This window comes from Ascaphus truei, chromosome 1 (assembly GCF_040206685.1).
Source record: "Ascaphus truei isolate aAscTru1 chromosome 1, aAscTru1.hap1, whole genome shotgun sequence".
NCBI lineage: Eukaryota > Metazoa > Chordata > Amphibia > Anura > Ascaphidae > Ascaphus > Ascaphus truei.
In genome coordinates this window covers 126,511,979-126,537,248 of record NC_134483.1, presented here as the reverse complement: position 1 = coordinate 126,537,248, position 25,270 = coordinate 126,511,979, and the positions used below count along the sequence as shown (strand labels likewise).

The following is a 25,270-nucleotide window of genomic DNA, read 5'->3' as shown; positions in this document are numbered from 1 at the left end:
CAGTTTAAAGTTTCATACCTTGTCTAGCGTCATACTGACCCTGCCGTGAGGCCATCCTGCCACAGTCCCCAATATGATCGGGATGCTTGGGTCTTCTCAGGGCTCGGGGCATATTAGAGCCTCCACATCCATGGTGTGCGACTTGCCGGTGTTCAGCTGTGGTTTTTCCAGCCAAACCTTCACCACGCCATCGATGGGGTAGTCCTCATTGCTGAGTCCCCCCAGCTTAATCTTGTCCACCAACTGCAAGGGCAGGTGTTTAAGATGTTGTTCATAGAACGGGTGGTATATAATGAACACCTGGGACCCGGTGCCCAGCAATGCCGATGCATATATTCCGTCCACGAGGACGTGTATGATGGCGACTGATCCCACGCGATGGAAAGCGTCCACTGGGGAGGTTTCATCGGGGTTTGGCGCGGGGGTGCTCTCTGATGATGGGGGACTGTTTCTGCCAACTGTACCTTGCAGGTCATGGCATTAGGGTTGGAGATCCGAGTTTTTTTCTCTCCGGACAGTTCCGCGATAAGTGACCCTTCTGGCCATAGTTGAAGCAGATGACACCACTGAGGCCCGCCTCGCCCCTGTAGGTAGGGGACACTCTACCGGACGTTCGGGGCTTGGCAGTAGACTGTTTGGGAGGAGGGTCATCTTCAGTGTTGTATGCCTCCTTGACCTTCAGGGAAGACGGCCCCTTGGACTCTTCCTTGTGGTGCTCCTTGGACTTTTTAGGAGTTTGCAACTGAGCATGTGCCTCGTGTACCTTCACTTGGTTTAAGAGCCTCGTGAATGTAGGTAGATTCCCTTGCATGAGGCCACACCAAGCATGTTGGCTATGGAGTGGGTTGGGCTTGACCCTCGCAGAAACTGCTTACGACGGGCTTCATCCACTCTTGAGGTGGAGACGAGCTTGCGGATGAGTAGCAGCCACAATACCAACTGTATGCAGTGGATGAACGCTGACAGTTCCTCACCTTCTTTCTGGTGGAGGGCATAGTATTTGGCCCAGAGCTCACTCTCATCGTCCTCTAGGCCATAGGCCTTGTGTAGGAAGTCTACCAGCATCCGAGTCATCTAGTCAGTGTTTTTTTCCCAATGCATGCTTACGATGGTGGAGGCGGGCGGTCGCAGGCACTCCATAATCCGTTGCTGCTTCACAGCCTCGGAACAGGACCATTCCCCCAACACCCTTAGGGTTTGTTCTCGCCAGACCGCAATCCATTCTTCTCCCACGGGGATGGGGGTCATCCCTGAGAAAGCCTTACATAGTTACATAGTAGATGAGGTCGAGAAAAGACATACGTCCATAAAGTTCAACCTACTGTATGCTAAATTTAGACAACAGATACTGTATCCTATATCTATACTTCCTTTTTGATATCTCAAAAGGGAAAAAATAAATTCCTTCCTGACTTGGCAATCAGATTACTCCCTGGATCAACATTCTTCCCATGTTTACTTATTTGGAATATCCCTGAATACCTTTCCATTCTAAAAAGATGTCCAACCTTTCTTTGAACAAATCTATTGTATCTGCCATCACAGTCTCCATGGGTAATGAATTCCACATTTTAACTTCCCTTACGGTAAAGATCCCTTTCCTTGGTTGCTGGTAAAATCTCCTTTTCTCCAACTTTAAGGGATGCTACCAAGTCCTTTGTACTGCCCTTGGGATGAATAGTTCTTTTGAATGCTCCCTGTACTGTCCCCGAATATATTTGTATATAGTTATGTTATCATATCTATATATATATGTTATCATAGCCTCTCCTCATAAGTTAGATTGTCTATCCCATTTATTCCTTTGGTGGCTCTTCTCTGCACTCTCTCTAGTTTTATAATGTCTTTTCTAAGGTGTGGTGCCCAAAATTGTACTCCAGATCGGTGTGATCTTACTAATGCTTTGTAAAGGGGCACAATTATGTTTACTTCCCTTACATCCGTTGCCCGTTTAATGCAAGATAAGATCTTGTTTGCCTTTGCCGTTACGGCATGACTTTGGGCACTATTGCTAAGCCTGCTGTCTACAAGCACTCCTAAATCCTTCTCCATCAAGGATTCCCCCAATTTATCCCCATTTAATTTGTAAGTTAGGTTGGTAAGGGAGTGAACCCCTATTAGGGTGCTTCAAACTGGTGTCGGTTGAAGACCATGCAAGTCTTCAATGAATCCGTGGTACACTACCGACACACTTTATTCGAGTGTGGCCGGTACCGCAAGCCGGGAGATTTCCCGGCTTGCTAGTGGCCGCCCCTCGGCGTGCCGCGCGTCATAGACGCGCGGTCACGCGTCATCGGGAGCGTGCGCCCCCTGCACGCGTGTCCAGGGGCTCCCCGAGGGAGCCCTGGTGTCCCGCGATCGCGGGACAGCGGCAGGGGGTTCCGGGGGACCCGGCGGACCCGGCAGCGGTAGGGAGAGCGCCCCGATCGGAGGGCGCTCTTCCGCTACTGCTGCGGCACAGAACGGGCAAATGCTCGAATAAACTGTGCCGCAGCAGTAGATGTTTCATGAGCGGTGTGAGCAGTGTGATAGGTTCCCCCATATAATTGAAACAGTTCATGAAGACAGAATTAATATGTTGTACTCAGGCACATTTGGGGTTAACCGCTGTTTGGGGAAAGAAAACCTCTAACCTGACCGGAGTGCTTGTCCCATCCGGCGGTTCCTTCTCTGGCGGGTCACGTGTTCCCAGCGGGTCCTCGAGCAGGGAGTGCAGAGACTCACAGAGCTGCCTCAGTAGTGCCGGTAAGCTGTCAGTACGGGGGAAAGAAACCTCACCGCTGCTCTCCTTGTGGCATGCATCCGTCCCAGCAATAGAAGGCAAGGTAAGTGAAAAAAAGGGGGGGCTTGGAGCACTGCAGAACAAAGTATCAGGCTGGCGGCAGCGTGCAACAAAAAGACTTTAATGCGGCATAAAAGCCCTGATTAAAAAGACAGAACATTTTCCATTGTGGCTTTATTTTTGTTAAATAAATCATGACACGGTGTAATATGTCATGTGTTGTTGTTCATCTGAGGTTGTATTTACCTAATTTTTAGACCTGCTAAGTAATAGATGATTGTTATTATGTCCTGATATGTAAAACCATGGAATTCAAAGAGGGTGTATTTTCTTTTTCACGTGACTGTATTTTTAAAATAAAAAAAGACACGTTGAGAATAAATTATTTATTATTATTTATTAACATTGTACACACACACACACACACACACACACACACACACACACACACACACACACACACACACACACACACACGTGTTAGCGGCGCGAATACTTAGTTTTCTGAGTATTCCCCACTATCGCCTGGCTCCACGCTCACTGCCGTGCGTGCGCGCAGCCCTAGCATACAATGGCTGGCTAACCACAGCCAACTATAACTGCCGCGTGCGTGCACGGTGCAGCACGCGCCCCCACTATATTACGGGCCAAGAAATTGCACTTCCTGTAGCAACCTAAGAAACTACATGTAGTATGAACTGCAGTTCAAAAGACCTGTGCTGCACAGTGTTATTCCATAAAGCACCTTCTGGTGCCGGCAGACACCTCAAGTATGACCTTTATGAAGTCTTCTGGTGTCAGTAATGTAGGTGTCTTGTTGATTAGCACCGTTTTCTAATTATGGGCGTATATTCTACATAGATGGAATAACTTTAGATTTCAAGTTCCTGGAATTGTATAATGCTCTTTATAAAATATAGTAGGTTACTAACAGGTTGTTGCATACAGATGTATCAAGACTTACTGTTTGTCTTGTAAAGGCAGTTCCTGGGCCCGCAACAATTGCGGCCCGTACCAGAAACATGGACACCCATCACCACGGTCATTTGCTTTTTCGGCCATGCTGCTGGGAACAGTAAGTTTTGCTACATCTGTATGTTGGTCTCAACAGCAAAACAAGTCTGAAAATGTTCTGCTGCATTGCTATTCAATGCAGAAATCCACTGAAAACAAATGCTGCAATTACAGCAATTACGCATTGAAAAGATCCCATAGATTTCTCCCAGAGTTGTAATTTAAAAATATTTTATTGCAGTTTAAACAAATATGGTGTCTGGTGCCACCCAGTGGATGATGGAAATCATTGCAAGCAGTACAAATCTAATCCTTATATACAGTACTGTAAATGTTTTGTCATATAACGATGCATGATGCAGGACTGGATTATCCACTGGGCACAATGGATACAGTGCACAGGACCTAAAAAGCCCCCAAGGGCCTACAAAAAAGTTTTAGGCCCCCCAAAAATCTCAGATGACTCAAAAATGAGAAAAGAAACCTCCTAAATTAAACGTAATAATTAGCTTTAATTGAATTACGTTATAAAACCTTTTTTATTATAATAATACATCTACAAATGCTGAAGTATATATATACATGCAGGTGACGTTAAATAAAATTGTGAGATATTATTAATTCTTGAATATTCAACATTCCATAATAAGTAGCATCACAGCATAACAAAATAGTACATTGTAGTGTTGGATATTTGAATTAAGTTTAATGACATTCGCTCTGACTTAAGAAAATGTACATTAAACCTTAACTTTGCAGCTTTTTTTATAGCAAAATCACAGACTACTCTTCCAATTTCAATTTTTGCTAAAGCTCATTCTCAATTGAGAGTAATGTAAGTGAAGATAGTTGTTTCTGTCCCATGATTGATCCAAGACAGGTCTTTATACGTTTCAGCTTTCAAAAAGAGCGTTCCCCTTCACAGTTCCAAAAATGGCGATATACATTCTGAAAGCAATAACAACATTTGGAAAACTTGTCACCAAATTGTCTGCTATTTGTGCCCTGATCATTTCTGCCAGATTTCTTGTCTGCATATATACGTGAGAAAATGAATGTATCTGTAAATGCATGTCCGAGATCTGATTGATATGTATCTGTTAATGTCCAGTTAACTGTTAACTTCATCACTGGATATAGATCAACAAGAAAATTGAACCTTTCATTCAGTGTGGTGCATGCTGCTCACCGCCTGCCCGTCTCAATGATGTTTATCCATTATAGGATAGAAGGATTGTATGAATAATTTTTTGCTGCTACTCAAGCTTAAGTCTGTATTATCCATGCCAACTTCATAAAATAAAAAATAAATAAAAAAATCGGGATCTCAGTTGTTTGTATTGACTCTGTGCTTCCAGAGATACTTACCGCCAGTCGGTGCCGGTAGCAACTCCGGCTAGGTAGCAGGGTTCATGTAATTGCCGCTTTTCAATGCTCCCTGCATGCCAATAGAACGCGGTGACATCATCACGTACGGCTTCCTATTGGCCCATGTGACTAGGGAACTTTAAAAAGCAGGGAGATACTGGCACCTGCTCTGGAGGTAAGTTTCTCTGGAAGCAGGTGGTCCCCGGAGCTGAAATGAACAGGGTTCAGCTCCAGAGACCTCCTGCTTCAATCCGCTGTAAAAATAAATAAAAAACTTCTAAAAAAACCCCAAAAACAATGGTTTGGATTGCTCCTTAAAAACATAGTCTATGGACATTTTTGGGAATATCATGTGGGGAAACATGAGGGTCTGGGATTCAAAGTGATTTATCAAATGAAGGTAGGGATAAGGAGAGGTCATTTGAACGAACTGCCATTGCAGAACAAATCTATACATTAGGAACGATGAGTACAATGGGTTTTAATGAGAAATATGTCTTTAATTATTTTTCCAATATTGATGACTTAACACTAATTAATGTTTGATTATTTGTTCCTGTGGGCGTAGTTGGCAGATATAATAGAAGATGATGTCAGAGCCTTAGGCCTCGTTTATAGCTGCGGCATCAGTGAGTGCACAGGACCATGTGACGTCACTCGTGTGTTACGCGGCCATCGCGCGACAAGAACAATTTCAAGTGTAAAAAAAATTGCACGCTTGGACATTAATTTGTTTTTGTGTCGCACGCATACGCGCACCTCCACTGTATTCTCGGCCTTAGAGGGAATGTAAAGCACTGGCAGAGGTAGCATGGCAGCTGCAGAAGAAGTATTTTGGAGTAGCCGAAACGCACGTCGGGTGGTTTCCACTGGTGTCATGAGACTGGAATAAAACAACAATCCTCTCCATGAAAAGACATGTGTGAGGATTCGCAGATCGTCTCCTCACCTCAACAACCCTTCAAGATGCGCGGTCTCGGGGTCCCACTATGCGCGCGGATTTTGCACGGTCTGATTCCTCGTCCGTGGATTCTGTCTCCTCCCCCCGCTCTGACGCACGTAATAGGAAAGCGGTCCTTGCTCCAACATAAAATCCCGCATTGCTCTGTTGTGATGCATTTAACCTCTTCACTGCCAGAGAAGCCAACAGAGCAATTTGTTACTGACTTCTCTGGCAGAGAAGGGGATGAGAGATCTTTTTAATCAAATAAAATACATTTAATAAATAGGCAGCAAAACTTTTACTCTGAAAGACACTATAAATGACTAGATATTACAGTATAAAAGGAAACCTTCTGTCCCAGTAGCACAAATATTTTCTTTCACATTAGTTTATACCCACTATAAATGTGTTTGCTGTAACTGAAATAGCTTATGATAAAGCGGAGTGTTGGATGGTGCAGTACATGCAGCCCAGTTATGAATGCTGAATATAAACATGTTTATCCTCTCATTATGTGAATTCTGTTTTACAGCAGCAGTTTGGGGCGGAAGAAGAAACTCAAGTTGTGCCAAAGGTAAAAGTCATTCAAGTCCCTTAACCATTTCCCTGCCAGAGGGGCCTGCAACACACTGCAAGGAAGGGGTTAAATGCACAGCCCCTGACAGTTGACCTAAAAAACTAAATTGTGTAGCAAATGTAACTATGCAATTGTCTTCTTCATACAAATGTAACCATAACTGCTGCAAAAATGTGGCTGCTTGTTTCTTTGGAAATGGAGTATGATCACTTTATCTTTGGGTCTCTCAATGGGGAAGTGTTGGTCAATTAAGTGTGTCCTTACCTTTCAAATCAAGATGGATACAAGTTGGTAAAATATCTTCACCGTAATAATATGTTGTTTTCCTATATAGTGCTGACAGTGTACGCAGTGCTGTACATAGAATATCCCTGGCACAATGGGTCCCTGACCCAAAGAGCTTACAGTCTAATCTTGGTGCCTGAGGTACAGGGGGCGACGCTGCCAAAGGTCTCAAGTAGAGCCGACACTGGGATTCGAAATAGTTAATTCACCTCAGAGGCAGTGACTTTATAAACTACTAAATAACACCGTGCTGGATGTACATGTGGTTTTATTGTCAATTTGTCTTTTCTCCAAACCATAAGGGGAGCAGTGGTAAATGTCATGTAAAAAATAAAAAAATCAAATAGTGCAATAATGTAATAAAAAAAATATTAAAGTAAACAAAAAACTATAACGTTCCTACTCCCAGTGGAGCAGAAAAATAAGGCAGTATCCCAAATAGTGGCAATGTTGACGTGATAAGATGCAAGTGGTCCAGTGGATCTCAAAGATAGAAAGTTAGACCCATAGTGAAGATCAAACATAAAAACACAATTTATCAGTGAATCGCACAAATGGAGACTTTACACTTAGGTGCTGATCAACAGGCAAGATAGAACAGACAGTGTCCCAGTGTGGCGAGTAGCGATCTCACCCCTTCCTCATCCGTCCGAGCCTCCTATTGCAACCGCATACGTCATAGCCTCCGACGTCACAACCACTCTTCCAGCCAGGGCATTATTGGCCAGTAATGCCCTGTTCTTCTGGGATTATTACTTAAATATCACTCAATTGCAGAGGTGCCACACTGGGTGAAATAAAATGAGTATAACAAATTAGCGCGGGGTTGTCACTGGACACAAGTGGGGAGGCCCCTGATAAAGGTTAGCACCGCACAAAGCTTAGCAAACACTTAGGCTGCGTCCATAGGACTGCAGCCGTGCGGAGGCTGAGGAAAAGCGGGTGCTTTCCCTGGCCTTGGTCTGCGTGCAGTCCGGGGGCGTGTCAGGGGGGGGGGGCTGTAACATCACGGAGCTGGTTCACCCTCATTGGGCGAATCGCTCCCGTGACCAGCCCTGCGCTCCCGTGAGCGCCAAATCTAAAAATTTAATAAGACACACGCTTCCACACGCTTTAATAAGACACACGCTTGCGGAAGCGTGCGCGAGCCCCTGCTAAAGCCGCTCTCAGTGCGGCTGCAGGGGCTCACTGAGAAGCGTCAGCGCACCTCAGCACGGGTCAGCGCTTAGGACGCATCCTTAGCATTGCACCGAAACCTCTCCCAGTGCTCCCATTGTCCTGTCCCCCATCATGCTGCACCATGCTGACACACATCTATGGGATTTCCACTTTAACCCAGCCAGGGCATTATTGGCCAGTAATGCCCTGTTCTGAGAGGATTATTACTATTATACCAGGGAGGGTGGGGGGGGGGGGGAGGAGAGCGGAACCCTCGCAACTGCTATGTCAGTGTGTAAATGAGCGGTGCTACTATCTGGGGTAATGGCTAGGGTATACAACAGAAGGAACAAGGACCCCACTGCGAGAGCACTCACCACCATATCACAGAACCTAGAACACACTAAGTGGGGCCTAATAACTAAGATTGAGAGGTATATACGGCTACTGATGTGAACATAAAATCAATTTTAATGGAGGGATATATTCTCAAGGTAAAATAAAGCGCATAAAGCCTATGTGAATAGAAAGGCTGCGTGTGACAAAAAAGCGAATTATAATTAGGGCAGAATGTGCAAGGGTTGGTGAGAAGGCTGGCGTAAATGCCTCTCTAACCCTATGAGCTAACCTGTATGTAGTGATTACCTCAGGCGGGGACCCTGCATATGGTCAGTGGGGAGGAAGGTGTAGGATGTAGATATCAAAGCAAAATAGCAGTACTGTACTCGCTACCCCCACTGCCACAGTGTCTGGCTAAAGGTATTAACTCTCAATCCCTCATAGGGCTAAGTGGGTGTATGTATTGAGTCCTATGGTACTCAAAGTTGTATGCAGTGTAGGTGTGTACAAAGACACTGATTGGATAGAATGAGACTTACAGCAACCTTGTAACACAAATAGCAGAGTGCTCAAAGGTAAATAGCACTGGACTGGAACTAAGGCCTCGGCTAGGCTCCCTGCTGGCATGCTGAGGCACGCCGAGGCTCAGGGAAAGCGGGTGCTTTCCCTGGCCTTGCGGTTGCTTACCACACGCGCCATCAGGGGGCAGGCCGGGGGCGGGCCAGTAACGTCACGGAGCTGGTTCGCCCTCATTGGGCGAACCGCTCACGTGATCGGGGTTCCCCTAAGACCTGCGCTTCTGCGCGCTAGCGGAAGTGTAGGCGAGCCTCTAATTGCGGCTGTAGGGGCTCAGTGCTTGCTTGCTACAACCTGCCGTTGCTGTGTTATCGTGTTCTTGTGCCTTTCGTTTGACACGAACTTCTGACCTCTGGCATCCTTGGACCTCGGCTCGTCAACCGGACTTCTACTCTCTCCTCCTCGACCACGGCTTCGGACTTCTCTGCTCTCTCCAACCCGACTACGGCAAGTACCTCACCTACCCTACTCTCCTGCCCTCGCGCCTCTCTCTCTGGGTGCGCGCGTGTCCCTCTTGGTAGCGAGGGACAGGGGGGGTGGGAGGTAGCGAGGGACGGAGGGGTAGTAGTGAGGGACGTGTAGTAGCGAGGGGCAGGGTAGTGTCACAGAAAACCAGGTACTTACACCTTTATGCTGGGATCATATCATTGAGCAAAATCAAAATAAATTGCGTTTATTTCTAGGAAAGAGACATACACACAGTGAATTACAATAGTACAGGAGAAAACACACTTACTGGGGTTTTGTGCTGAAAAACTAAACTTCCTTGACCGAAATAAAGTCTTTAACAAGTCCATTGGAAATGGTGCTGAAAGTAGGACGTAGAAAATATTCTGCTCTGTAGTCCTGCAGCCGTTTCCTTGCTAGCTCCGCAAGGCTTCTTTGTGTTTGGAGTCACAACTTGGATCCGTCTTGGGATCTCCCCATGGGCTGTCTATAAACTTGTTTTTATAACATTTGCAAAGTCAGTCCTCCAGCATTACTGCCAACACACAAGCTTGGGATCTTGACTGCTAGTCATTCAGGTTTGCCAGTCTTGTGACGCCTGGCACCTGAGCTTCAGCATGGCAGAGGAGCATGCTCAAAAATCGCCATCTTGCTTACTTCTCATGCAGAGCTCAGGTGCCTCTCAGTCTGGGGAGGTGACCACTTGCTGGAATGGCCTGTAATCATCCCAGGACTTGGAAACTTAACTCAGCCATCCTGCACAGATGGCTGCTCACACTCCTGTCAACAAGTGTTACTTTGATCTACGGAGCCAGGGGCAGACTTAGTGGCACCACACCCTGGAAACCCATCAGCCCCCCTGTGGAGTCCTGCAGTAAAAGGACCCAGCTTATGTTACAATATACAAGCATACTACATTTTATCACTTTAAGAAAATATAGTTTATAAATTTTCTTATTAAAATGTCCTATGTCTATTGGTGAAAGGGATAGAGTGAAAACCTGAGCTGTTTTAGCCCCACTAGCCATATCCCTTACACTCTGCAAACATAAGACTTTTTGTTTTAATAAAAGCCTCACAGGTTTATACCTGACTGTTGTACCCCTCTGAACCTCTTATACCAGGGTAAGGGTTATCTGGGGATGAACTGGGCCACCCCCTGAGACTAGGGACCCTGTACTGTTCTGGGGATACCTTGCCCCCTTTGAACCCTTATCTTTACCTGTTCTGTTCTGTGCTGAAGCAGGATATCCTGGCGGTGAGTTGTAAGAACGTTTTCAGGGTAAGATTTTGTCCGGAGCATTGTGCTTCCATGTAACCGAGAATCTGACCTGATTACCAGGTACATGTTTGGGGTGACCAATAACTTTGGAACCCCTCTACTTACAGTAGACACAATCTGACAGAAGTGTCTCAGCAAAACCTACTCTTAAGCTCATAGCCCAGCAATCTCTGCTTGCTAGCACTCCTGGAAAGGTAAAAAACACAAAAATTATTTATGGTTGCACATTTTACATACATTGCATAGCAGTACATGAACAACAGGCAGGTCCAAGAGCTGACAATCTAGGACCCCCAAATTGCGGTAGTGAGGGACAGGGGGGGGGGGGGAGGCGGTAGTGAGGGACAGGGGGGGGGGCGGTAGTGAGCGACAGAGGGGGGGGGGCGGTAGTGAGGGACAGGGGGGGCAGTAGTGAGGGATGGGGGTCAGGGTAGTGATGGACTGGGGGTCAGGGTAGTGATGGACTGGCGGTCAGGGTAGTGATGGACGGGGGGTCAGGGTAGTGATGGACGGGGGGTCAGGGTAGTGATGGACGGGGGGGTCAGGGTAGTGATAGGTGGAGGGGCAGGTTAGTGATGTGTGGAGGGGCAGGGTAGTGATGGACGGGGGGCAGGGTAGTGAGGGACAGGGGGGGTGGTTAGTGAGGGACAGGGGGGTGTTTAGTGAGGGAGGGGGATGGGTATGAGGTAGGGGGGTGGGTATGAGGGACAGGGGGGTAGGTATGAGGGCCGGGGGGTGGGTATGAGGGACGGGGGGGTGGGTATGAGGGACGGGGGGGTGGGTATGAGGGACGGGGGGGTGGGTATGAGGAACAGGGGGGGTGGGTATGAGGGACAGGGGGGGTGGGTATGAGGGACAGGGGGGGTGGGTATGAGGGACAGGGGGGGTGGGTAGTGAGGGACAGGAGGGGGGTAGTGAGGGACGGTGAGAAACAGAGGACCGTGAGAAACAGGGGGGGGGGGGCGTTGTTAGGCGCAGAGGAGGACAAATGGAAGCAAATGGGGAGAAACAGAGGCAGTGAAAGAAAGTGATGAGGACAGGGAACAATTAAGGGCAGTGACAATCATTAATCCATAGTCGATACCTTCTCGTGCTCCACGTGCTGTGCATTGAGTTCAGCAGGAGGGAGGCAGCACCCCGCCCCTCCACACATCACAGGAGGCGCGGCTGTGACATCACGCTCTGTCCATGAGCACAGTCCGACCCTCGTCTGCAGCAAGGCAGCAATTCGTGGGGAGTGACTCCGACTCGCGTCCCCGCCCCTAAACGTCGACGTCTTCGCGCATGCGCGCGTTGCTTCCCAGTTCCCACCAGTGAATGGAGAAACTAAATATAGATTTTAGAACGCCGGGGTAGAACACAGAACGCGGGGAGACAAAGGGGGAGCACAGGAGTTCGGGAACTGAGAAGTTGGGAGAGGAAGGGAGAAGTTGTATATAGAGAGAAGAGTGTGTGAGTCACTAAATATTGAGGTGGTGAGAGACGTGGGGGTACAGATCAAGGACTGAAAGTGACAGGTGAGGTGGAGAGTAGAGCGAGAGTATCAATTAGCAGAGTAAGATTATAGTTGAGAAGGGAGGGTAGACACGAAGTATTTAGAAGGAAAGGTACGTGTCTTGTGAAGAAAGAAATGAAAGAGTGAGGGGAGAGACCAGAGAGCGAGGTGTGAAGTTAGTTGAGAAACATCTGATAGTGTGAAGAGGGGAGGCAGCATTTAGAAGTAGTGAGGAGCATAGTGGAGAAGAGTAGTAGAGAGAGAATCAAGGTGGTGTCCATTCTCCATTCCTAACCTTTCGCGATGGAGTCGCTGGCGAACGTGTCCCTGCAATTCTCCCACTTGTCCATGTTTCCCTTCTTCGATGTGGCACATTATTTGGCTTCTGTGATGGCCGCGAGGGAGCAACCAGGTGAGGTGTCAGATATCTACTCTTAAATGGGATACTGGGTGCTGCGTGAGCTAACATGAAATGCTTATGGACCGGCGAAAGGTGCGGCAGCTTCGTAGTGCCTCAAATAATCTGTGTAGTAGCTGGAATAGTGTATGGTTTGTCATGCTTAACTCCTGCGCTTTCTGCTGGGCAGAAAGGCGTTAAATGGCCAATGAAGCCGGCTAGTATATTTGGGTAAAAGACGATCATTTTAATTTTATTTCTAAAATGTTTTACTAGGTAATGATTCATTGAGTTACCTCTTGTTTTCATATATATCCTGGGCACAGAGTTCTGATGACAATACATGGTTACATTAAATGAACAGAGGTAATACATTCGATTTACAGACATTTCATGGGCAGTTGGAAATAATGAATGATTATGGGCGTATGTAACCGTTACAGACCAGATTAAAATGTATGGGGATCTGTTAATCCTGATTTTGCTTTTGGAGGCATTTAGCACAACTCTAATTCATTTTTTTTTTTTACTGGGTCTCGAGTGTAAGAATTAGTTTGAGCCGACTTTCTTGCATTGGATGCAGATATATTAGCCAGGGAAGGTTCTGCACCTCAAACCTGCTGGATTACAGAGCAGTACCACTCTCTCAGACCCCAGCAGCTCCCTCTCCCTGCGCAGGGGCTGGGTTTTCACACCAGAGAGAGAGTTCTGTGTTGGTTAATCTGGGCCTTCTGATTGGCCGCTACAAGCCCCGCCCCCTCCTGAATGATTGGTCCTAGAGCAGGGCTATGAGGTCAGCATAATACAGAGTCCCCTGGTTGCCCCTGCTTCCCCAGGTGAATCTGACCCCTTGTAAGTTTCAAGAAAACCTCTGTCATTTATAACACTCTCCCCTTTAATTTACTGATGTTGGCAGTATGTTGTTTTTTTTGTACTGTACCGTCCAGATTAAACCCTTGTTCAATCGCTCTATTCTCGTGCCCGAGTGTGAGCCCACAGGGGTTTGTGTAACTTTTTTGACCCACTGTGTATGGTGATATGTGCTCAGACGCAACCCACTAGTGAGTTCAGGCAAGGGTTGTGTAATTGGGGTCAGTGACTCCAATAGTGGGTGGGCAGTATCTCGGGTATAAAAGCATTGCTCTTGGGGAGGGCCCCTAGTGGTTCTGGGTGCTAACTACCTTTCTAGCAGTGTAAGGCTAGGAATAGCAGGGGATGTTTTTGGGCACCTTGTTGCCCTAGCCCGAGCAGGCATACCCTGGCGGTCAGCAGGACTGAGGCACGTTCCCAGCGGGCAGTCTGGATGGACTCGGTATACCGGTGTCCCACTGTTTTAGGTACCAACGGTTTGGCGCTCCGGTGTGACCAGACCTCTCCGTGATGGCCGTTTGTCACAAACTGGTGGCAGCTGTGGGATCGCTCAGTGTGTGGATTATCTCTAGACGTCCTCACACTGAGTGGATCTAGGACAGTGTTATCCTAGACCCTCCGTCAATAGAGCACAGTGCACGACTGCAGCCCTCATCAGACCCCTCCTCCTTTATTTTTCCTCTTCTCTTTCCTCTACCCTCCATGTTGATAGCCAAGATGACCAGCCGATACCAAGGCCTGAATAAAAATTACCTGATGGTCCTATGTGAGGCCAGACATATCGACACCCGAGAGGGCACTCGGGCTGATCTCTCTGACTTGCTCCAGCGGAATGACGAGGAGTGTCTAACGACCACCCTTGAGCAGGGTTCAAATAACCCCCAGGGCTCCAATTCTGCCCCATCCTGGATGTGGCTGGGTTGGGCCCAGGCCTCTCCCACAGCGAGGGTATGGACACCACTGTCCCCAGATCTACTGCTACCCACAGATGACACGAGGTGCGGTCGGCACCAGGTCTCGGCCCACGCCCCGAGACACGCCAGTCCTGATGGCGGATCCAGGAGATTAACCTGTCACAGAGGAAGAGGCCGCCTTTGACCAGCTCTTTCGACAGCGACTGGCTCAAGTCAGCCCAAACCCCAACGCCGATGTTAGGCTAGCGGTGTTACAAAGCTTACAACAGGAAGTCAACTTGCAGAAGGAGGCCCTCTACCAGCAGAGGGAGCTAGAGGACCGACAGCGGGAAGCGGACGAAACAGTGCGGCAGGCATCGCTGCCCCCTGCCGCTCCCCATCGCTCCGTGCATGGGGGCTTGTAAGGGAGTGAAGAGGTTAACTCCCTTTCAAACATCAGGAGACTGCACGGGTATCAGATTTCATACCTGAACTGGGAGGTGTGGACAATGAACTCCTGATTGAGCAGCTATAAAAGGCAGGAAGTTGCCAAAGACAGAGAGCTAGGTTTTTCCCCATGAGGGTAGAGAGACTTCTCCCAGCCAGCAGAGAGCCTGGCTGTTATGGACTCTAGGACTGAAGGAAGCAGGCCTGTGGGGTCCAGCTGGGAATCACAACCAGGATAAAGATTGCTCCCCAGAGCCGGCGTTCCTTAAGGAGTGAAGGAGCAACATGGAGAACCTGTGAAGGAATCCCTGGAACATGTCAGATAAGACTTTCTATATTCTTCCCTGTCTTACTAATATTGTGGTTATAAGTTTGGATTGGTAACTGGCTTACCCAGCCAGTCAGATAGAAAGGGCGGAGAAATGTTTATGTAGTTTCCCTAACGGGAATAGGTGTTTTATTATTTGGTTTTCTTAAAGGGACAGTAGCCCCAATGTTTTGGTTGCTGTTTTGTGGCAAATAAAACCACTCCAATATTATGGTTTACCCAAAAGTGCATGTGTGGACTCGTATCTGACCTCGCCTACAGGCCGCTTCGTCTCAGGGCCCTAATAATTTGGCCAAGTTTGATGAAACCAAACAGCACATAGACGATTTCCTACGTGTTTGAAATGACTTGTCGACAATATCACTTGGTCCAAGAGACCTGACTTGAGTATCTGCCCCAGTTACTGAGCAGCCAGGCCAATTCTGCTTATGCGGCTGGCCCCCTAGACAGCTGATGTGACTACCTGGCAGTGAAACAAGTTTTACTCGAGGTATCCTATTACCCCCGAGACTTACCGGGCCACCTTCCGAGGTAAGGATATTAAGCCTCAACTCTCAGATGTATAGAATCAATATCTCATTTTACAATGTATCTGCATAGAACACATCACTGCTGTGTGGCGAGAAGCCAGAGTAAGAATTTTAAACACTCCCCTCAGCTCTTTAGCTGTATAGAGACAACATCATTACCATTCACAGTGTTACCATGTAAGACACATGGCTGCTATATTACAAATAACCAAACCGCAAATACCGTATATCGGCACGTTTAGAGATGCAGCCCCCAGTAAATCATTTAGTTACAATGTTCACAATGCCATACAATCAGTATGGACCATGGCGATTTTTCCCACTTCATCCTAGGATGTCAACGCAAAGTCACAACCAACGCACGTTTCACGCTACGGGTTCGCGCGTTTCCATGGTAGGAGGTGTCAAAGAGGCAAGGGGCACCAGCATAGCAGCTTCTCAGCACCACAGCTTCACGACTCCAGGCTTGATCGGCACTCTACCGGTACCCCTGATCCTGGCCGGATCAGCAGGGCAGAAGGCAGTGGTCACCACAGCCATAAATTAATTTGCAACCACTTTCAGCATGATTCACCTCAGGCCCCCTGAGATCCGGACACCAGAAATTCATGGTACCGATGGTACCCTATCCTCTGATGTCCTCAGCGCAACGTTCCCAGAGGAGGGGCCCAGTGAGGGCTCCAGTGTGCCCCAACGTTTTCCCGCAATTACGCGGGCAGAAGAAAATGGGGTAAACCTCGTGGGTGAACACCTATCCCCCACGGTTGCACAACTTAGTGCCCCACCTATGACCCCTGAGATTGCGGGCTCAGTTGAGAAGCCGGAACAGTATGCTGCACCATCCCCTGGGGCACCTAGTCCCATGCCCATCGCTGCACCAGCGACCTCTGAGAAATCCTGGGGGCACGGGGTGTGCAGCAGCCCTTGTGATTGGAGAAATGGGGCCACAAGCTATTATCTGGAGCTGTTATCCCCTTGCAGTATGCCTCGTGGACAAATTGGGCCAAGGCAGAGAGAAAGACACACCAATGATCTCTTCGCTAGTTGAACCAAGGCTGGTCCTCACTGGAGAACCAACTGGGACTGTACCCTGTCCTCTTTGTGCAGTTGCACCAGGGTCCCTCTCAGTCATGGACTTCGTCAGTGGAGAGATGGCTTATAAAACCGGGGTACCCCTCCGACCATGGACGTGTGGGAACGGTATGCCCAGAGGGACTAATCTCCAGAATGCTGGACAATATTCAGGGTTCCCCACTAAGAAGGAATGACTGTGTATAATGTATACATTACTGTAACTGTACTGTTCTTGGGACACCAGGAGTGTGTGAGTCCCGTCACCCCCTTGGGCTCAGACGAGATATCCGTCGGGCCCAATGGAATGAAGGGGCTGACTGTACCCGGGCCCCAAGGAATGAGTTTTATTGTACCATAGGGAAAGGGTTGGGTTGCAGACACCGGATGGAGTCCCAAGAGCTGTAGTAAGTACCCTAAGAGGGTGGAAGATGAGCTGGTACTCCCCTGTTTGTTCTTGAGGATGGGCTCCCTGATAACAGCTGACAGGTGCAACTCAGGAAGCTGTCCTGGCGAAGAATACTTTGGCCAGCCTACGGATTGGGTTAGCGGGGACCAGGTCACCTACTCGTGTGGACAGGCGCCCCACAGTCCCCATTCTGAAGGGGAAAGTGTGACGGAGGGGGTTGCCAAGCCCCCTCCCAGACCCCAGCACCACTCTGAAGAGTTTATCAGATGGAGAAAGAAGGTGGATCCTGACAAGCAAGTTCCACGATCCCATTGCGCGAGATTTCAAGCTCAACACTGTAAACCGATTCTGCTCCCCACTCCATCTGAACTTTATTTGTCAACACGAACAAATTTTACTTGAATCTACTGAACTGCAGCTACATTAAATTTAAGTTTCTACTTGCTTATATCTGTACTGCCTAATACAATCTTTACCAACCTTTGGTGTGCTCTGTGTTTCTTCTCTTCCCCAGCACCACTCTCCAAGACCCCTGCACCACTCTCTCTCTGCGCAGGGGCTGGGTTTTCACGCCAGGGAGAGAGTTCTGTGTTAGTTAATCTGGATCTTCCGATTGGCTGCTTCAAGCCCTGCCCCCTCCCGAATGATTTGGCCCTAGTGCAGGTCAGCAAAATACAGAGTCCTCTGATTGGTCCTCTCCCCTAGCAACCAGTCCCTGTTTGGTGCAGCGGACTTCTATAGGTTTGAATGGAGCCAATTTCCTAATATGAGCCAGCTCGGCCTGTCAGTTGAGACTCACTGGGGCAAGACATTTTAGATGCTCTGAGCTCTCTGTGGAACATGGTGGCCTGCACAGTTACCTCATTTCCCTGCACCATCCCAGAGACTGTGTTCCTGCTTCCCCAGGTGAACCTGACCCCTTGTAAGTTTCAAGAAAACCTCTGTCATTTATAATACCCTCCCCTTTAATTTACTGAATTTATCGCTCTATTCTCATGACCGAATGTGAACCTATAGGGGTTTGTGTAACTTTTGACCCACTGTGTATGGTGATATGTGCTCAGACGCAACCCACTAGTGAGTTCAGGCAAGGGTTGTGTAATTGGGGTCAGTGACTCCAATAGTGGGTGGGCAGTATCTCGGGTATAAGAGCATTGCCCTTGGGGTGGGCCCCTAGTGGTTCTGGGTGCTTAACTACCTTTCTAGCAGTGTAAGGCTAGGAATAGCAGGGGATGTTTTTGGGCACCTTGTTGCCCTAGCCCGAGCAGGGATACCCTGGTGGTCAGCAGGACTGAGGCACGTTCCCAGCGGGCAGTCTGGATGGACTCGGTATACCGGTGTCCCACTGATTTAGGTACCAACTGTTTGGTGCTCCGGTGTGACCAGACCTCACTTTGACGGCCGTTTGTCACAGGGACTGAGAAATTGACACATTCCATTGAGTCCAATAAAACAGACAGACGAAAGCCATCCACTTGCCGGTTGGTACACTGCACACTTTGAAAGAATATATACATATGTATCATATGTTATGATGTGCCCATATTTTTGGTACTGAAAGGACTATTGGTTCTCTATATTTAATAAGTAATCCTATTAGTGCAGTTTAAAATTGAGCTTTTAATCCTAAATGCTTAAAACATGCCCCGGTCAAAGCGTTAACCTTGGTGCCCGGAATAACCACATTCAGTCTGTGTATCCAATATGTAGTTTGACAACAAAACGGTTTAAAAGAAGATTAAATTACTAGGTTTCAGGTACAATTGCTCTTGAACTAGGTTGTGCTGTATTTTAACGACGAGGAGATCAGATCTGTAACTATACAGCTATAGTTGTATCTTTCACTTTTTCTTATTTTGCTGTTGGATAGTAGTGTTACTCTCGGGTAAAATATATTCATGTGTGGCCAATGCCCGTGGTTGCTACACTAAGGAGCTGTATACTGTTGCCACACTGTGTAACCCTTTTACAAATTTCCTGAGCTCCCAGTAGTAGTTGGATTCTAAAGTGGTTGGTTTAGACCGCGTCCAGGCTGAATGCACGCACTCTCGAGCGGTGTGACGTTACGCGCTGATGAAGCTGGGGCGCTTTGTGGCCGTTTAGAAATGTGCTGTTGCGTGCAGCATGGGGAGGGGCATGGCCGTGACGTCACAGAGCTGGTTTGCCCTCATTGGGCAAACCGCTCACGTGACCCTGCCATCACGCGGCAAATATAAAATAATTTGTCTCCTCATGCTGCTCTCCATGGAACGCTTACGGGCACGTGTGTGCGCTCGCGGGCGCACTATAGATCACATTGACATAACGTGATTCATCGCGCAGCACTCACGTGCGTGCGCTCTAAGCCTGGACACGGCCTTAGGGTAACAGAGACTGCAGTCCCACCAATCTTCTGCTTTTTCTCTGTTCGGCATTTTTCGATTGGAGCGACACATACAGGCAGTACTGATCCGTCTGCAGTACACGTTTGTTCAAGTGCCGGCCTGTTGAGGGAGAAACAGTATATTGCAGGGAGCAGAAGCCACTCCCCACCGTTTATCACAGAAGGCATGGGGTCAACTTTCACTCCGGGGTCGACTTCCACTCCAGGCTACGACATACTGTAGGGGTAATATATTTGCTTCTTTTGGACTATCCGGGCTGGTTTGTACATTACCTTCTAAGTGCTCTCCCCTCCCCTCAACAGATTTGGCCAATTTCATAGCAGCAGATCTTATTAGTACATATGCCATTTAAGGTTACCCCTTACGGAGTGCTTTTCCTAGAGCTTTCACTCTGCTTGTTTCCTATATAGATAGGGTAACAGGTGTGAGACAGAAATCTAGTCTGCCGTTGCCATCTGAGCAGGAGTTCAAGAATTCTGACAGACCTCTGAAATGCTACATTAAAAGCGGGTTGAGATGGCGTGCTCCCGAATCGCCATATGCACCTGGGTCTGCTATAGACCACATGAGATGCGACATCACTAATTAACGTAGTATGTGAATTAGTGACATCACGTCTTTGTATCACTTATTCCCTAGGTAGCACCCAACAACAAAGAGACTTCTTGTTTCAAAATAATTAAGCTAGCTTGAGTGCAGTATTTTATCTATTTTAAGTTGCTTTGTGCCTTCCAATAGAGCAGGGGTGCGCAAACTGGGCGCCACAAAATGTTGTGGAGGGTTACGCAGCGCTTAAAGGCCCTGCTCTCTTGTGCCGAGGAGGACCTTGCAAAATCAGGTAGCTAAGGAGACGCGTCAGACTGCAACATATGGGCTACGCAAACCCGGAAGCAGCAGATAAGCGCGGAGGCACCAGCTGATTCCAGCGTGCGGGAGCTCAATGCCTCGAGCACAACACTGTCTCCCAGCTCCCGAGTCAGCAACAAGGCAGCACGGACAATCATTCAACGAATTCACTGAACTACAGACTTTATATATGTAAGTTTTTACTTGCTTTATTTTGTCTGTTTAATACAACTTTTATCTTCACCTTGGGTGCGCCTTGTGTCCCTTTTACTCTTCCCCAAAGCCTTTAAATTAAATGCCGGGGGATTGTGCTAGGCCTCTGTAACTCCCTTACCAGATCGGCGGCTTCTGGCTACGCCATGGCAGGGTCACATGATGTCGTGATGTGAAACGCAGGTGATGAGGTAAGGGGGGGGGGATGCGAACTAGGGGGTGGGGGTGGGAAGAGCAGACGGGTGCACAGACGGAAAAGTTTGAGCACCCCTGTGGATTACATGACTCTTGATCTCCTGGTGACGCAAGCTAATACTTGCAAATGGCACAAAATAGAAGAGGACTTACATTGACATGCCGGGGCTCGACTAAGATGCGGTATGGGCTATCGGAGCTTGATCTTCGTTGAACTGGCATTGACTTGTATGGCTGTTAATGCAGGATCTGATACTCCTTATTGGAACTTGGTGAACACCCCTTAGGCCTTTTATAAAATATGCTCTGAAGCTGCTTCAAATGAATGAGACTAAAATCTCCTCCAGCTTGAGGAATTGTCTTCACTGCATATTAAATAAGGGCATTAGAGTAAGGCAGTTTTTGTACATGATAAACACAACCCTAGTGGTCCACAGTACAGTTGAACTCCTTGCTATAAATTGATTCTTGCATGTAAGGCAATTAATATCTTGCCAATCTATAGAGATTTGTACTATAAACCAGGGGTGAGCAAACTGGGGGGCGCACCCCCCCAAGAGCCGGGAGATTTTTCTGGGGGGGCGCGGGCGGTTGCTGAGGCCCCGCACTCTTCCCCAAGGCATTAAAATTAAATGCCGGGGGATCGCGGGGAGGCCTCTGCAACCTCAACTTGTCGAGATTCAGCCGGCATCTAGACGTGTCTCCATGGCAACGCAGCGGCAAATTACGCCGAGGGTCACGTGACGTCACAAGACCCTGCGCGTCATTTGACGCCGCACTAAGTGAAGGGGGGGGGGGTGGGGTGAGCAATGGGGGACACAAGGCAGGGGGGCGCAGGAGCAAATGTTTGCACACCTCTGCTATAACCTACAGCAGGGTTTTACAATAGGGTTCCGTGAGCTTCTCTGCAATGTTCAGGGCATTTGACAATTGTATCAAATACAGAATCATTTACAATGCATCTGATTTCGGATGCAATATTAGAGCGGGTTGGGGTTCCTTTCAATGCATTTGATCTCAGACACACTGTTAGAGAGGGTTGGGGTTCCACAGAATTTCACAAAATAATGATAGGGTTCCTTAACCAAAAAAAGGTTAAACACTGACCTACAGAAAGGTGTTTGCAGTTGCTGCTTCTTCAAACATTTTCTGTTGTCTTAATGAAATAGTTAAGTAAAGCAGCGTTTCTTGTTATAGATCGGCATAATTCCCTTCTTAGTTCCTTATTAAGTCATCATGTTTGTGTATTTTAGTTCTGTAACAGGATACATTATTTTACTTCTCTATATGTTCTTTTAATAGCACAATTATTTCATTTTTTCGTTTTTTTTTTTTAAATTTTATTTTTAAGCCTACCGGACTTTGGGGGTCCCTCGGACCTCATCCGGGGACCCTCCAGTTCCCGAGTGATGAGCCATATGATCACCGGGCAAACCGGTGCACACCGTATGCTTGCAGGGTCAGGGTTTACACCAGTGGCCAATACAAAAACTGTGAGATCCGGAGATGACAAAATTGCTTTCTATTGGTAACCCTGCATCATATTTGTGTTTTTTTGTGTGTGTGTAAAAGCCTGCATTTTTTTTAAATACAAGTATCTCAGGAAGTCCATTGATCCTCACGTTTCAAGTAAACACACTTTTTTTTTATTTTGTTATTTATGGCGGGATTGCTTTCTTATAAGACTTGAATCTTTGTTATGCACATTTTGTAATTGCTGTGGTAAAACCTGTTTTTGTTATTACTGTTATTGTATGCTATTTTTATTTATTATTATTTTTTAAAGTGTTTGTGTAAATTTAATTCAGGGAATAGGGACTCAGTACACAATTTGAATACTTATGGCATGTCTACTGTAATTTTCACACCAGGCTATCTGTTTCTATCATCTTATTTCACACTTTCTGTCTACCTCCATTGCAACCAGATATCCCGTGTAAATACACTGTATATTATATTGTATTTCTGTATTTTTGCCTTGCCCAATGAAGGATCCCGAGAGGTTCCAAAGTTTGTAACATGTCAACTACTTGTTGGTCCAATAAAAGGTATCATACCACCTTCTCCCTCTCCCTCTTTTGTTTTTATATCACGTTCCTATTCATAATTATAGTATTCAGGGTTACGGTCGGGCTAGGGTACGTGTAAGTGTAGAGGGGCAGAACATTCTAAAATTTGTCCTGAAGATTCTCTAAAGAAATGCAGGGTCATGGACATTCTAAAATGTCACCTGTACTTTCGACATACAGTACAGTATCTTCACATTCCAAATCTGTCTGAACTTTCTGCAGCTGTGAGCCTCTTGTGAGCCTCGGGCAACTGCAGGCTGCTGAGGTGTCCAACCCCTCAATATGGTGTATTACATTTCTTAAGGTGTATCTTCCCAAAATCAAATGTGGCAAACCATTTTCTGCTGCTGTTGAATTTGAGAGACAATGGAATGGGCCTCTCTTGGTTTATTCCTGAAGTCCATATTCTGGTTTCTCGGATGTTCACGCTTAGTTGTTTATGGCTTCCTACAGCCTATGTGTGTATATATAATTTAAGCATTTAAGTTATGTCTGTTTTAAGAATACTTCCGGTTTCTTTAACATTTTCTTATCAGTGCACCAGTGATGCCACGAGAAGGGGGTCTAATGTGGATGAGTTGTCCGCTCTAGTGGGATTGTCCGAGATTTTGTTGAACATTTCCCAGGCCTTTTAAAGTAGGGTGTGTCTGGTGCAACCAGATGAATTATAACTCTGTTGACTATGTAGGTCTTTGCTGAGACGACAACGGAGATGGGCAAAACAAATATATATTTACCGCACTTCTCCATGTAAGGAGCATGCTGCTGGTGAAAGGATTGGCCATACCAATGTGCAAAAACAGAAAGTGAATTCCTGTGCTTCTCCCATTGGGATAGCAATAAATGGGGAAATAAATATACATAGTGAAAACTAAATCTATAAGACAAATGAGACTTTTGGTTACATCCTTTGATCAAATAATGATAAGCCTGCTAATCAAAGGATGTAACCAAAAGTCTCCTTTGCCCCCCTCCTTTCATCCTCACCCCCTCCATTAATTTTCTCTCACCCCCTCCTTTCATTTTCTCTCACCCTCCATTCATACTCTCTCACCCCCCTCCTTGCATACTCTCTCACCCCCAGATGACAACCAGAGAAAACACAAACACACACACACCAGGACAAAAAAAGAACACATACAGGCAGGACACAGCCTCGCCTCTCTCTGCTCCATGCTTTTCCTCCGCTCTTTGGCCCCACCCCCGAGGCTCCTGCCACCTCCTCCTGATTTGGCTGCTGCTGTGTAATGCAGCCAATCAGGATGGAGAAAGCCGCCCAGCAGCAGCAGCCCTGCTCTCTCCCTTCTTGGGGGAAATCCCGCGATTGGTTACTAAATCCGGAGACATAATACCGGACACCTACATGTCTGGTATTCTCTCATTTTTTACCGGACAGAGTAACCAAATACCAGGCTGTCCGGGTTCAATATCGGACACCTGGCAACCCTAGTCAGTGGATGCGTTGTTGTGACACGCTGACGTGCGCTCACTGACAAACTCCTGCTCACCCCTCCCCTCTTTCCCCACCCCCCAAAAAAATATTAGTTGCCCTGTATTTTCCCATCCCTGTTTACTGTACACAGATTTGCAGGCACAATGAATGAGTAAAGTGGCACAGGGAGAGTACAGTAAGTAGTTGCCTATTGTCACAAGGTGAGCTGGCACTGGAATTCGAACCAGGTTCACCAGCTTCAAATGCAGCGACATATTTATCTGCAGGATTTCATTTCCTCGTTTGATTAACATGGCCCACGTGTCCTCGAACCCAGTGGTCTTCAACCTTTTAAAAACGGGAACCCTTTAAAAAAAAATTATTGTGATCTCACAGAACCCCAACCGGTTTATTTTAGATACTTAAAACTCTATCGACCTGTAGATTGTATATAAAAAAAGATTGTGATGAAATATTACAAAGTAACATTTAATAACATAAAAAAAAAGTTTTTGAAGTAATGAATAAAAACTGTCAAAGAAGAAAATGTATGTTTGTTGCAGCATGTTTACATGTGGGGAGAGGCTTATTAGATCGCTTCTGGGTTTCTCCAGTTGTTTTGTAAAAACATTCTTATAATATGAAGAAGGCCTTCTGTTTTTTTGCCTTGTGCAATATTCCCCTGAAAACATTAATGTTTGAACAGGCCTAAGGTTACTGTTTGTAACAAATTGTTTGTGCTCTTGACTGTTGATTGCTTACTTTGAGTTAGTGGCCAAACCAGCTGGAAATGTGACCTGCTCAGCGTTAAATGCCAGCAGTGTAACTTGTGTGTCCTGTTTCAAGAGGGGCTATAAATATATTTTAAACAACCTATCAATGCACTTATCTTCCTTAAAGCAGCAGTTTTTTTTATTTTA

At 47.0% G+C, this 25,270-nt stretch overlaps 1 protein-coding gene across 2 annotated transcripts in view; it reads left to right on the top strand.

The window, feature by feature from the left end:
* Positions 1-12,035: 12,035 nt before the first annotated feature.
* TMEM38B (transmembrane protein 38B) overlaps positions 12,036-25,270 on the top strand; it is a 59,519-nt gene continuing 46,284 nt past the window's right edge. The window contains exon 1 of one of the 2 annotated variants that reach the window (XM_075594442.1): positions 12,036-12,678. In XM_075594442.1, the coding sequence (XP_075450557.1) occupies positions 12,570-12,678 (109 nt within the window). In that variant the 5' untranslated portion in view covers positions 12,036-12,569. Of the gene's footprint in view, positions 12,679-13,470; positions 13,516-25,270 lie in introns of those variants that run through there. The other variant, XM_075594452.1, reaches the window with a different exon arrangement.